This window comes from Psittacula echo (assembly GCF_963264785.1).
Source record: "Psittacula echo genome assembly, chromosome: 3".
In the NCBI taxonomy this organism is placed as follows: Eukaryota; Metazoa; Chordata; class Aves; order Psittaciformes; family Psittacidae; genus Psittacula; species Psittacula echo.
In genome coordinates this window covers 20,121,552-20,135,541 of record NC_137736.1, presented here as the reverse complement: position 1 = coordinate 20,135,541, position 13,990 = coordinate 20,121,552, and the positions used below count along the sequence as shown (strand labels likewise).

The window sequence follows — 13,990 nt, the reverse complement described above, 5'->3', positions numbered from 1 at the left end:
CAAGGGACTTATATTTGTGTAAAACCCACAAAGGGCTGTGACTTTGACTGAAATATCTGGGTACTGTTACACTAGAAATAATTATGCATGCAATAGGACAGCAACAATTTAAGTGATTTTCTTATTCAATAAATTAATCTCAGAGACAAATTGCATTTTTCAGACTTTCTGACATTTACACTTCTTTTAATTTTACCCCCTATTCATTTTCTCCCAGGAAAAATGCACCTTTGCAAAATTGTTTTAAAATTAATTAAAATAATAATTTAAATTATTATATCTATCTTAACTCCTGTCCAAATGTATTTGTGCCACTTCCCATAAGAGGTTCAATCGCTTCACTTCAAAAAGCTAACAGAAATGACTGTATTACACAGCAGGGAAAAAAAAAAGACAAAACAAAACCAGCCCTACCAAAGAAGAATTTTTGCATTTAAATTCATTCTCATGGGAATGGCCCCAGTTTCTTTAAAAGTACACAAGAACTGCAGCCATTCTAAAGGATGCAGTGTCATCGCTAGCTGGGTGTCAGTATGAATCAGCTTGGAAAATTTCTGGCAATACTAATCTTCACAGGAAATAACAAAATGAAGTAAACCAAGTTTTATACGAACTCTTAACACATTTCAGAGACATCAAATGCAGTTCGGATAACTTGAGCACATTGTGGTAAGAGGCCACAACCTCAGATACATTCCTGTTTCTGGCATTGAAAGGCACATAACTTCACCCTGCAGCTTAAAATAAGAAATACTTTGATTAAAACAATGTTGAGATGGTGATTTTAGTTTGGGGAATTCATCTTTAGAAAGTTCTTATGCTTGACATAGATGTCAGAGATTTTTGCCCTTCTGAACTATTTAAAACCCAGCTCTATTGTCACTGAAGAAAGAGGAACACTAAAAGTTATAAGAGCCTCCAAAGTATATCCATGGGCAGAATTTGGCTCACCATATATTCATCAAAACTACTTTTAGCTACATTTTTTTTCTAAGAAAAGATTACTCTGTGTAAAATTCCTGTATCTAGTGTAGACATATATTTTCATCTGTATCTATGGATGAGAGATTGGATTTCCTGTCTGTCTCAGTGTAACAGATACCTTGAAGTCTACCAATTAAACAGGACCACCGAGAAATCATTCAATTTTTTTATTAAATTCAGAAGCCCACTGAGTTTTCACACTGTTTAGTCCCCTTGCTAAGACATGTATGTATTGATCATCACCACAACATGGAAATCACTGGATGCTACCACAACTCAGTTACTTTTCAGGGGCTTAAAACATTGCCTTACACATGTATTAAAATTTATCAAGCTGCAAGAACTATTTTCCTGTTTTCCTTTATGATGCCTATGTATATGCATAATCCTCTCTATGGATCCATGTCTATAAGAAGCAGTATTTAACAGCATTTCCTTTTTCTCCTCCTATATTACCTCTTGGGTAATACAGTATTACCTCTTGGGGAGAGGTAATATAGGAGGAGAAAAAGGAAATGCTGTTAAATACTGAAACCAAAATAAAATCATAATTAGCTTGTGCTACTTCATCATAATGCTTAAGGGATAAATTAAACTGACTGCTGAAATAAAAGACAGGCAGCAGAAAGGTGACTATTTCGACCCATAAAAATATGAGGTTCTGACTGTGTGTCATTATGATTCACAGAATATATCAACTATTTACACTGAAATATATTTAGATAAGTGCATTTTTAAAATAAAATTATGACCTAAGTAAAAGCAGATCAAACCACAGAGTACACAAAATGCTGTTTACAGCTGAATATTTCCTATTTTGTATGAAGAGCGTTCAGTAAGAAAATGATAATTACATAATTAAGGTTAACGTTCAAATACCACGAATTCAGATTCTGCTCCCTAAAATCATTTCAACATATGTCAGTATAAAACAGAGATACATGATACAGATGCAAGATACAGATCTTTTTCTCATATTTTAAGCTAGAATTTCATAAATAAAGGATCCTTACAGAACAATAAAAACTTTAACAAGTTGAGTTTGAAATATATTTGAAAATTTGCTTTGAAAATCTTAGTGGTTCCTTGCTCCTTAGCACATTCTTGAAGGCCTGCTAATGTAAGACTAAACTGTTACTGCCTAGTCTCCTTTATTAAGGCTGAAATGACAAATGTAACGGATAAGAGCTCTTTCAGCTGGCACACAAATATTGCTTTATAAACCCACTGAAGCTATAGATCAGAAATAAAGACCAAATAGTGACAACCTTCAATTCTTTAGCCATGAAGTACTACAGGAAAATGCCCAGATGTACCAGAAAAGTGCTAGTCTACAAATCCATGGCTAATTCTTAGTGCTATAATTCCTCAAACATAGGGGTTTTTGAGAATTCAATGAGAGGTGCCAACACAACATGGGAATTGCTTTTCCAAGTTTAAATACCCGCAGCTGACTAAAGCAATGACACTTTGGACCAAAGAACAACACTCCTGCAGGCACACAGACCTAACCAAATGATCTTTGAAGCAGAAGGGAAGACTAGTCACACCTTGAGGCACTAGCAATTGGAATGCGATAGTATTTCCTTCTATAGCACTTGATACATGTAGCAGACACATGCATGTGCATTCCGTATATATTCTTACACCCTTTCCACCCACTTCTCAAAAATATTAGAAGCATTTAGTCATCTTGTTTTAGCTTTTAAACATCAAGGCTACTACAGCTCAATGAACTGTCATCAATTAGATGAAATATTTTTCTGAACTCCTTCAATACTCAGTATTTTTTTCACCTGGACATAGTAAAACACACACTACACGTTCACACAGGTATGTCTACAACTTAACCACAGAAGAAACATTCCAAAACTGCAAAGTCGCACAGAAGTAAGCCAGTATTTTGGTGTCATCATAAAAGAAAAGAAGATTAAGATTCTGTAATGTTAATTATAAAAACTTATTTAAAAAAATTTTATTACCCACCTTAACAGCTTCAGGTGGCAACCAGAACATAACAAAAATACGTATCATTGACACATCAACCTAATATAGGAGAACTTACTTCCATATGCAATGAACTACGCTACCAAATCAGCAGCAGAAGGCAACTAATATGCACTGCAGAATGCTAGCAATTTCTGCTTATGGCCAAGCATACTATTTTAATTCAGTTTAATTTAGTTCAGCTAACACAGAAATGCAATTGAAAGCAAAAGAACAATGGATTAATGAAATCAGAATAAATTTTAAAGGAAGGTGTTTTTTCCTTCCTTTAGAATTCAATAGACCAGCAGATTCAGAAATCAAAACAAAGGATTTTTTATCTTCAGGCTACAGTTCACTAATCTGAAGTTAGGGATTGCTAAAGACTTACTGCAGGATGCTGTCAAGGGCAAAAGCCAGCGGTGGAGAAAGTGAAGTATCAGAATTATTGTAGTGTAACAAGCATGGGAAAAGATACAGCAGGAGGACATAAGTGGCTGTTGTGAATTAACATGCTGCTGGTCAGTGCACTTAGCTAGCTGAAAGTGCAGCTGCTGACCTCCTCTAGATCCTCCAGTCCACTAGGCCCAACTAACATGAGCAATAAGAATCTGGGGTTTTGGTAAGTTATTAGGAAACAAAATATTTCTGAATTAATGTTCACATTATTTGGTATCTTGAAAACCATGCAGTTAGTACACCTGCACATTTCTGGTAATTGGTTTGATAAAAGAAACTGCACAGCAAGGTGTTTTAGCTAAGCACTGCTCTAGCACACATCCCTAAAATACACTTTTTAAAACGTTTTCAGGGGGGAACTAAAGCAGGATTGCCCATACATTCTCTTCTTACACTGTATAATCTGGTTCAGGTAAAGGAAAGGCAAAAGCATGGTCAAACTCTGAACTGGTTTTAGAAACAGAAAAGGAAATTAGTTTTATTCAGCCTGTTACCCTATTGCTGTTCATTCTTACAAAATTTTCCCTTCTACACCCAACTTTTGGGATTTCTCCAACAGTATCAACAAATTCAAGGAGGCTGACTTGCAATCTTCCTAACCAAGCTAGAAAAAACTAGCACAAATTTCTCAAGGAAATACTCTTTCTTTATGAGTCATGCAGACTGAACAGATTTAGATGAAGGTTTACATCAAGCTCACTATTTTGGATGGGTTTATTCCCTTTATTTATTATTCCAGCTGAATTTACACTTTGATACATTTTGACACACTCTGAATACCTTCCACGATCAATAATAATGTTGCTTACTGTCATGTAAAGTCATAAAGTACATTAAGCACAAAACAGATCTTGTATCCTGATAGAGGCATACTTCTTTGAGCCAAACTTTGATGCTGCTTCATAATTGTCATTTACCCTTCACTGTGATTTGAATTCATCTACTTAGCAATGCACGAAGCTGTTCAAGAGTTTGTTGCCAGCATGAGCTCATGACAAGTTCAGGAAACCCAACAGAATACTTTTCTGTTTGTCCATGCCCTCTGCAGGCAGTTCCTAATTCATGGACAATGTTACACAATTCCTGGCTCGATTATTCTATTAGTTGCAAAAGAAACAAAAAAAAAATATTTTAAGATAAGAATCATTGCAGCAAGGTGCTGAACATCTTAACGGATGAAACGTAGGAGAATGTCACACTTTCTACAAAGCCATATATCTCTGCTGGAAATCCTAGAAAATATCACTTCCTTATTAATTTATTTTGAAAAATTTGCCCATATACACACGTAATTTCATAAATTCATAAATCTCCTGACTTCAAGTTTATTGTTAACAAGGTCATAAGAGGTGTGTGACCCAGCAGAAAAACATGACAATGAATTTATCTCAAGCAACAGTGACAGGGTTGGGAATATGAAAGTCATGGGTTTTAGATATATCTGGTTTTGTGTATATTATGTCATCTATTAAAAACATAAGTTAGGCATTGCTTTATTCCACATACTCCAGTTCCAACTGGGGACAGTTATCTCAAACAGAATACCGATTATGCTGCTCCATTAACAAAACCAGGCATGCAGAGCTAAATCAAGCAAATGTCTGCAATGCACTTCATTCTGCTATGTGAATCTATGCTGCCTGTTAGAAAGGACAAAGGACATTTTACAGGATTGATGCATTTTAGGGAAGGAATCGTGACTTACATGCAACGTCTGTATTTTTTCTTACATCGGCTAACTACTAAATTATTAATGAAATAATATTTTTTCTTTCAGTAGGTTCTACAGTTGACTGTGTATCTGTACCATTTTCACTTACAAATCTTATGGAATAGACAATTTTAATCCTAACAGAGGATCCACTTTTGTCAAGATACAGAGATTCTCCTGAATCTAGTCACTCCCTTATGAGGTTATAGTCTAAAGCAATGTTTCTTAATCCAACGGGAAAACATACCTCTTAGTAACAAACAAATGCTAAATCCTAGAAATTGGATAAGCCAAAGCATGAGAGGATCAAGGACTTCTCAGGGTGAATGTGAGTATTTTTGTATAAATCTAGTTGATTTGATCGTGGAAAAATGTGTGGAACCCACTGAAGACCTTTTGCAAAGTGACCATTGGTATCTGAATCACTAGAATATCTAGAACATGGAATATACAATTTTTAGTGTGAAATTTCAAAAATATATTGGTTTAATACAGAGATATCACAGTAGGCCAACCTTATCACATATGAGATGTTCTCGGAGTACAAAGATAATGCAAGAGTTTTCAGCAATAGGGGCTAGGGGTTTTGTATCTTTGGAAAGAATCTTGAGAGCATTTCTATTGTTCCTCTACAATACCTTATTTTTCTAACATCCTCATGAAGTGTGGCCTGAGCCAAGTTCTCTGGCAGCCAGAATAAAACCTAACCATTGTTCCTTAAACTACAAACCATCCTGCAATTCCTCCAGTTTGTGTCAGCAAGTCAGTCACTGAAACGGGAGGGGGTGGGGGGTGGTGGGGGGTGGTGCTAGCAGTCATCACTGTCTTCACCTCTGCAACCAAAGTCACTCTAAAACAGAGCCAAAAGCAAACAGATGTTCTTTGTTTAGCTCATATTCTTTACCCACCTGGTAAGTACAGTAAAAGCTGCATTTTAATGTGGTGTTTAATATTAATGAAATGGGAAAGATGATGCACTCTCTGTTAAACAAACACAAAGAAACCCTGAGCAACGAGTCAACAAAAACAAGAATTAAGAAACCCAAAGGTTTATATTCTTACTCTCACTCCGTAAGTCATGACAACAACAGCATGTAAAGCAAATATGCCTTACCAAGTTCTGTTACGTAGTTTTTTCCTTCTGAAGGTAAAGGAATGTACTGATTAGAAAAGAAACTGCTTCCATAACCCAGGACAAAACCTTCTAGTTTGGTGTTTTGACTTGCTCGAAGATACCTCATGCAAATGGTGTCATCTGTTGCATTGATCTGAACTTTTAGACTCTGCCTTTTCACTGGGGAAGAAGTGGAAAACAAGAGAAGATTAGAATGTATTATCTTGTAATCATATAATCAGTAATGGACTATGACAATATAACAATATAGGGCTGTTTAATTTGCTAGTTGCAAGCAACTGAACAATTGCTTAAACATGGATTCTTCTGGAAGCTCAGTGTATTTAAAAAAAAAACTAATAGTCTTGTAAAATCGTGGTTTCCAATACATGTATTTTTTCATTAGCTTAGTATTATCATTAGGTGCAACATCTTTTACAATTGCAGTAGTAGAGAAGGAGAAGTGCATGAAGTAACTGGAAAAAAAATACAAGCATTAAGCATTTTTTCCTTTAAATCTTTAAATGTGAGACTTACAGTAAACCTAACCAGTCATAGGAGCCACAGGTAAAAAAATTTTCAAGTTTTTTTTTCTTGTTAGTAAAACGCATGGATTTTTAACGTTAAGCTAATCACACAGCCAAATTAGGGAAGAGGATAAGTAGTAACTATATCTAAATTAAAATGCTACAATTTTTTTTCGTTTTTTCCTCCCACATTGGGCTGAAATGTAATTTTCTAGTTGGAATTACAGCAGGACACCTCACTAGCATATATATTTTACTCAAAATTACCAAGAAACCTTTTTTCTTAGAACAACACAGAATGACTTCATAACAGACTAATCCATTTTTTTTAGGCTACAGGAAGGTGTTTTGTCTTGTCTTGGTGGGGTGAAGGAGGCTGGGATTTTCCTTCCTTATACATACAATTTTAATATTCACTTGTCTTCTGGTTTTGGCAGTTGTCACTGTTAGGCTTATCATATTTTCAGAACTGTTAAATGTCAATGAGTAAAAAAGAAGTAATGATTTTCCCCAAGCTTATGACACTAGTGCTAGAATTATATGTTTTGGGTTATTATTTCCCTTCTCATTCCCAAAATACAGATTTTTATTCCAAACAGATTTTCAGGCATCTCTTCAATCATGAGGGCTGAAATTAAGTTTTCAGAAAAAAACAGAAATTTGCACAAAATCATTTTACTTCAGGAGCTAAATCCTGAAGAAGAACAATGAGATGTATGATCTGTCATTACTTAACAAGGGAGAGTGATGCTGAACTTCTTTGTCTTTCCTGCCCCTCACTCTAATCCCTTCTTTCCTTTTTTTCTCTCTGTAACTGCATACCGATACTCAAAATTTCTCTAGACAAGTACATATTCACTGTCTGGTATCACCCCATGCCCTCTCTTGCTTTCTTTTGGAGAAATTCTAATGACCGGAGTTGCCAGGAGGCCACAATCCCCAGTTTGTGAAAATGATTTGGTAGTATTGTTGAGCACCTGCTGAATATAAAGACCCAAGCCAAACATTTTATGCCTCTTCCCTTTATAGACAGAAGCATAAAAGTAATACTGATGGAAAACATGTGCCTCCCATGAGATCCTTCTTTTATCTAAAAACTGATCAAGCAAAAGCACTCAGCCAGGAAACAGTCACAGTTTTCCAAAGGCAACTCTCCCAGGTTCCAGAATACTGCAGGACTTCTATAAACTCAAATCTCTGGCATTTTCAGCAGTACAATACCATCACAGGGAAAGGTGTGGCAGTTGCCTCGTTATGAGGAAGATATTCTCACTTCTTTTATATTCAGAATATGAAGCTGCTGTAGGTATGCAACTTTGGATATCAAGAAGGTTCCAAATAGCAAAAACCAGGAAGAAAGCCCAAGACTTCAAAACCTTTTAATATGCTTCATAAAGATGCCTAGGAAAAAGTGTTTCATGCCAAAAAAGTTTAAGATATTACCCCTGATTGACAGTGAACTAGATTTGTTAAAATCACATAGTCTGCAAAACTCCAACCTAACTTTGGAGAGCTGAGCATAAATGAAAAGATGGTCTCCTGGTTCCACTGAATATACATGCCTAAGAACACAGCAAGACTTACAGTACTCAACTCAAATATGATAATTCTATTTCTGCATTAAAACTCTTAAAACTGGATTTTTTAAAAAATACTTAAATTCAGAAAAAATTCAAGAGTTTGTTTTTGTTTTGTTTGGGTTTTTTTTAACACAATTGTTCCTATATACCTCAGTTGTACTTTACATTAATTTGAAGACTTAATTCTGATTCAAGATTGAATTCAGCTGGGTTTGATTCCAATTAGATTGATACTGTGTTTTATTCATAAGTAGTCAATTCAAATGACAAGATGTCTTGACGTTTTTTAAGCCTAAAAACTCTCAGTGAAGTTTCTAAAACCAGAAATGGGATCTAAATGGGATCCAAATGGGATCCCAAGAAAGCAACAGCTTTGAGGTAGGATACTTTAGACCTTTTCTTTGTAGCTAGTATACTTTAGACCTTTTGTTTGTAGCTAGTATACCAGAACCACCAAGCCAGCTTTTAAACTCAAAGCCAGTTCTAGTAGAACATAAACAGGAGTAATGTGTTTTTAAAAACAGAGAATAAGGCAGAAGAAAAGCAGATCAAATATAAAAAATAAATCCTTGTCCTCCCCACCTTGTCTTGACATGGCAGGTTCTTTTCCTCTAGTTCACTGTTAAGTAAAGGATGCTTTCAGTGGATTTGTGGCCTGGACGGCCACAAATACTGCAGACTCCTCCACAGTTTTTAGGAAAAAAATCATATAATCACAAAATCGTCAAGGTTGGAAAGACCTTTAGATTGGATATAAGGAAGAAGTTCTTTACTGTAAGGGTGGTGAGGCATGGGAATGGGTTGCCCAGGGAAGCTATGAAGGCCAGGTTGAACAGCGCCATGGGTGACATGGTTTAGTGTGAGGTGTCCCTGCCCATGGCAGGGGGGTTGGAACTATATGATCTTAAGGTCCTTTCCAACCCTAAGTATTCTATGATTCTATGAATTAGTGGGATTGTGATAACTAAAGCAACACAAAGCTTTCAAAAACAGCAGCAAGGATAAAAATGGAAAAAACAAAACAAAAAACCAAAAATAATAATTACAACTAAATAGAGTCATCTTATCAATTTTTTCCGGTGCTGTTTCTAATAAGTGAGGTTCTGTAGTGATTTTGGGCATGGATATTTCCAACTCAGTATATCTCCAGCTGGTGAGCATTGGTGGTATAGGTGCTTACGGCCACACCCTGCCACTCATGGCTGTCCAGCCTCGGGGAAAATCTCTTGGTCCTCCTATATTGTCATCTAACCCTAGACAAGACCCAAACCTGACTCTGTTTAACTTTCAAGATCAGATGAAATGGTCATGGGTAAAATACACTCTGTATGCGTGCCAACATAGTGATCCCCATCACAATCAGCAGGCAGGTCTCAAGGGTACCCAAAGGCCATTCAAAACTTTCAGAACTCTCAAATGATGCTGTAAATGGTCTGGTGGGGGGGCTGGGAGCATGAGGGAATGTCTCCTCCACAGGTTGACCACCCGAGGAAGGGAAAAAATATGTGTACTTGCTAAACACTTCTATTATATACCTCCCAAAGTATAGAGATAGTGATCACACTGGGAACACAAGCCAGCTATGAGACAAGAGTGATGGTATATTGAAAATGTGGGATCTGACCATCGCGTGAATGGTACAGAATAAGGGGTGGATATTGTCCTGGGTTCAGCAGTACCAGTCATTTTTCTCCTTCTTAGTAGCTGGTGCAGTGCTATGGTTTTGACTTTTAGCCTGGGAACAACGCTGATAACACCAATGTTTTTAGTTGTTGCTTAGTAATGTTTACTCTGACCAAGGCCTTTTCTGAGTCTCATGCTCTGCCAGGGAGGAGGGGAAGCCGTGACGAAGCAGAGACAGGACACCTGACCCAAACTTACCAAAGAGGTATGCCATACCACAGCACGTCATCCCACTGTATAAAATAGGGTCAGTTACCTAGAAGGGCTAGATCACTGCTCGAGTTGGGCTGGGTATCGATCGACAAGTGGTGAGTGGTTGTATTCTCTTCCCTTGTTATTTCCCTTATCATTATTATTATTGGTGGTAGCAGTAGTGGTTTGTGTTATACGCTAGTTACTGGACCGTTCTTATCTCGACCCGTGGGAGTTACATTCTTTAGATTCTCCTCCCTGTCCCTCCAGGAATGGGGGAGGAAGGGAGAGGAGTGAGGGAGCAGCTGCGTGGTTCTGGGTTGCCAGCTGGGCTTAAACCATGACACCAAGGTAGGAGAGGCCACTACACCGAATCACCTACTCTCTTCTACCACTAGTGCTACAACAAAGGTTCTCTATTGAAGTTAGAAGAACCCAAGTTTACTGGGAATCATAGCTGTTGAGTGAGAGCACTTCGGATCCAGAGAGTGAAAGGCTACATAGGAGACAAAACCAAAGAACAATGAGAACAGAAGGAAGCCAGCAAGCACAGAAAGTGTTCCCTGTCATGGCAGAACTACCACTGAATAGTAGTGGACTCTTTGTAGGGAATACAAACTGTCTATGGATTCTTCGTAGGGAATAACAACTCTCCTCAAATCAGGTCAGTGTGCTACATAGTTACGAATCCAGATCTTCTTCCTGCCAAAAGATCAGTACTCCAACATCTTCCCAGAAGCCCTTGCACTCTTATAGCACCCCACTTTTGTGCCCACCTACACACAGTATACTTCTTAGCAACATGCTATAAAAATACAAATACTAAAGGATGTGAATCAACCCTCTTTTTTTATAGATGAGTACATTATAAATAAATAGTTCTTCAAAAATAAAAAAAAACAGTTAAAATGTTCCAGACTCAAGGAGGTCACATGATCACATTAGTTCAAAGGAGACCTGGACCCTTACCAACAAATTCAAGCATTTCCCAAGTCTAAAAGGAAAACACAGTTTTGTGCAGGAGACTGTAACTCCACTATGTTGGTCTGAATTAAAAACAAACAAAAAAGTCTTCCATGAAAACATAAGAAATTGCAACTCATGATAAGACCTATGAGGAAGGCCCATATGGTCTCTTATAATTGCTGGAGCAGCCAAGAGGAGTACACAGCAGTAGAGGGACCTCTACAGCCAGATGAGGAGACCTCCACCCTGTGTGCTCCAAAGACACTGCCAGCCTAGTCAAGACAGAGCCAGCCTAAAGCAGTACAAATGTAAAGGACTTTGCATCAATTAGTTTGGTAAATGGGGACTGCTCTCAGAAACACATTGGCAGAACAGATTTTGCTTGTGTTCTGAACAACTAACAGGGAAAGCAGGTATTCCCATTCTGAGTAATATCTCTATCTTGGCCACCATTCAGACAAACATTCATTAAATATGATTGAAAGGGCAAGGGAAGTCACAGGAATTCAACTGCTATGGTTCTGTGATAAGAATGCATTCGATTTTGAGACAATAACTTTGTCATATTATCATTTTAGAATACCTTTATTCCTGTCTCCTTGATGAAAGAGTCGAATGATACACTAAACACCTTCTAATTCCAACATAAAGAGATTCTGAAAATACCTTACAAACAGAAAAGAACAATTGCAAGCATAGAGCGAGGCAAGGGTAAACCTTCCTAACATATATTTACTTTTATTAGCTTTTGGCACATGTTACTGAAACTCTGGTCTTAAGTATTTGCATTTGTAGCGTAATTCTTACACATTGAGGCCGTCCCCAAATGCAAGTCTCTGGGACCTGTAGGTACCTCTGAAAACCAGTCTTTCCCTTTATGCTTGCCAACAGAAATTCCACACTGATCTGCAAGTATTCTCTTCAACAAAAGTCAGTTGATGGCCAAAACCAGCAGGACAAATGGTGCACAGCATACCTGAACTAAAAGCACTACACTGAGCTCATTAGATCACTTGCAGTATTAGAATCACTTTAAGGAAAGCACTCTTACAAGGTGAAAGACTGTTAAAGACAGCTTAATGAATCAGCTGCACCATAAGGGAACCAGCCATCAATAACTCTTCAGAAAGAATAGCTAAAAATGGACTGAAGAATCCAGCTGGGAGCATCACAGTTTGACACTGTCCAAGCTTTGGATCCACCAGGGATTATGTGAAGTGTCTTCTTTTTCTTATCACTTTAATCATGGAGTAACAGAGGAAGAGAAAGGAGAATTCATAAGCACTGCCACCATCTCTGATTCTTACTAGCTACTTCTAAGCGATGATTCATATTTAGCCACAAGGCAAACAGAGTCCAATTTTTAATTTCTACTTTCACACCCAAAGTTCAGTCAAAGCCCTTTCGTTTAGGTCTAACATCCCCTAAGAAATCACCATTGCAAAGCAGATTGAAGATGCAAACCAGTAATTACTAAGAAGAGATTCATATTATTCCTTTGGATACTTAATAAGTGGAAATACCTAAGGAGATGAAAAGAAATGGTTCACTGGGCTAGTTGTATTAAAGCAGTATTTGTTCGGTAATTCATTGCTGGGAACAGCAGTATTTCCAACCTATACAAGCAAATAAAACCACCTGAAAATTCACTTCCCAAAAGAACAAATAACAGAATTTTGTTTCAATGACATAGATTTAAAGCCTTTGAAATTCTGTGTCCAGTGCGCCACTATATCATTACAGCACTGTTGGTAACTATAGATGTAGAGTTAAAATGACCAGCTGATTTGATTTTCCTCTGTTTCAAGGAACATGAGAGAACTTGGGTAATGAAGTGACTGGAACGTGGATTAACTGGCTCTTTTCTGTTTCTAACCAAACCCCAAAATATATCTCGGCCGTGTCAAATAAAGTATCTTCAGCTGAAGAGCATTCTATTTCTCTCTTCAACTTCAGAAGATATGTCAACAGCTGGCTGATAATGTATCAGCTAGTAATTATCACATTCAGTAGCAACTCTAAGGTGTTGATATAGCAACAAATTCAAAGAACGAAGCACAAAGGAAAAAGTCACCATGCTTTGTTCTGAAATAAATTCATCTTGGCAACTTAAATTTAGAGCTATCTCCTCATACGCTTCACTGAAGGCTCAGCAAAACCAATACTGGGACAAAGTGTTACTTTCACTTATTCTATAATTCTACTGATGTGCTTTAAGTGTGTGTGGTATTATATGATCAAATACTGTCCTACTTTTTGTTTTTACCCATAGAGTGAAAAGCCTTGAACTCTGCCCCACAAGACTAGAGGGTCAATACAGCTGTAATGTATCACAGTAAATTTGGCTTTGTCACCAGAATTCCTTTTGTCTGACATTGAAATTGTTTGGTTTTCACCATTTCAAAGATTTTTAGAGGGCATGAAAGCAAGAGCCAGCATTGCCTCCCAGAACGCTAGACAAATTAAGCGTGCCTTAAGAAAACTTATTAGCAACATCTATTTGGGAGCACCACTTCTCAAAATTCAAATCGTTCACAGCAGCACTTTCATTTCCCAAATCCAGCGCCATTGTACCACCAGCCAAAATTTCAATGATAATCTAACACTATGCAACTTTTATTTTTGCTATTTCATATTTTAGTAATTACTTTGGCTCCCAACATGGAGAACTGTTGGTTGTTTGGCTCAAAACCAAATATAGCTTAAAATGTGAAACATTTAAAACCAGATCTGTTTCTATGCAGTAGTATAAACAAGAGACACTTCTAAGACAGCCACAGCCACAAAA

General features: G+C 37.2%; 1 protein-coding gene across 1 annotated transcript in view; it reads right to left on the bottom strand.

Annotated features, from left to right (window-relative positions):
• Positions 1–13,990, bottom strand: part of ABI3BP (ABI family member 3 binding protein) — a gene marked incomplete at its 3' end in the record, with an annotated part of 147,773 nt that overhangs the window by 117,767 nt on the left and 16,016 nt on the right. The window contains 1 exon segment of the mRNA XM_080613490.1: positions 6,255–6,434. Within this exon segment, the coding sequence (XP_080469616.1) occupies positions 6,255–6,434 (180 nt within the window).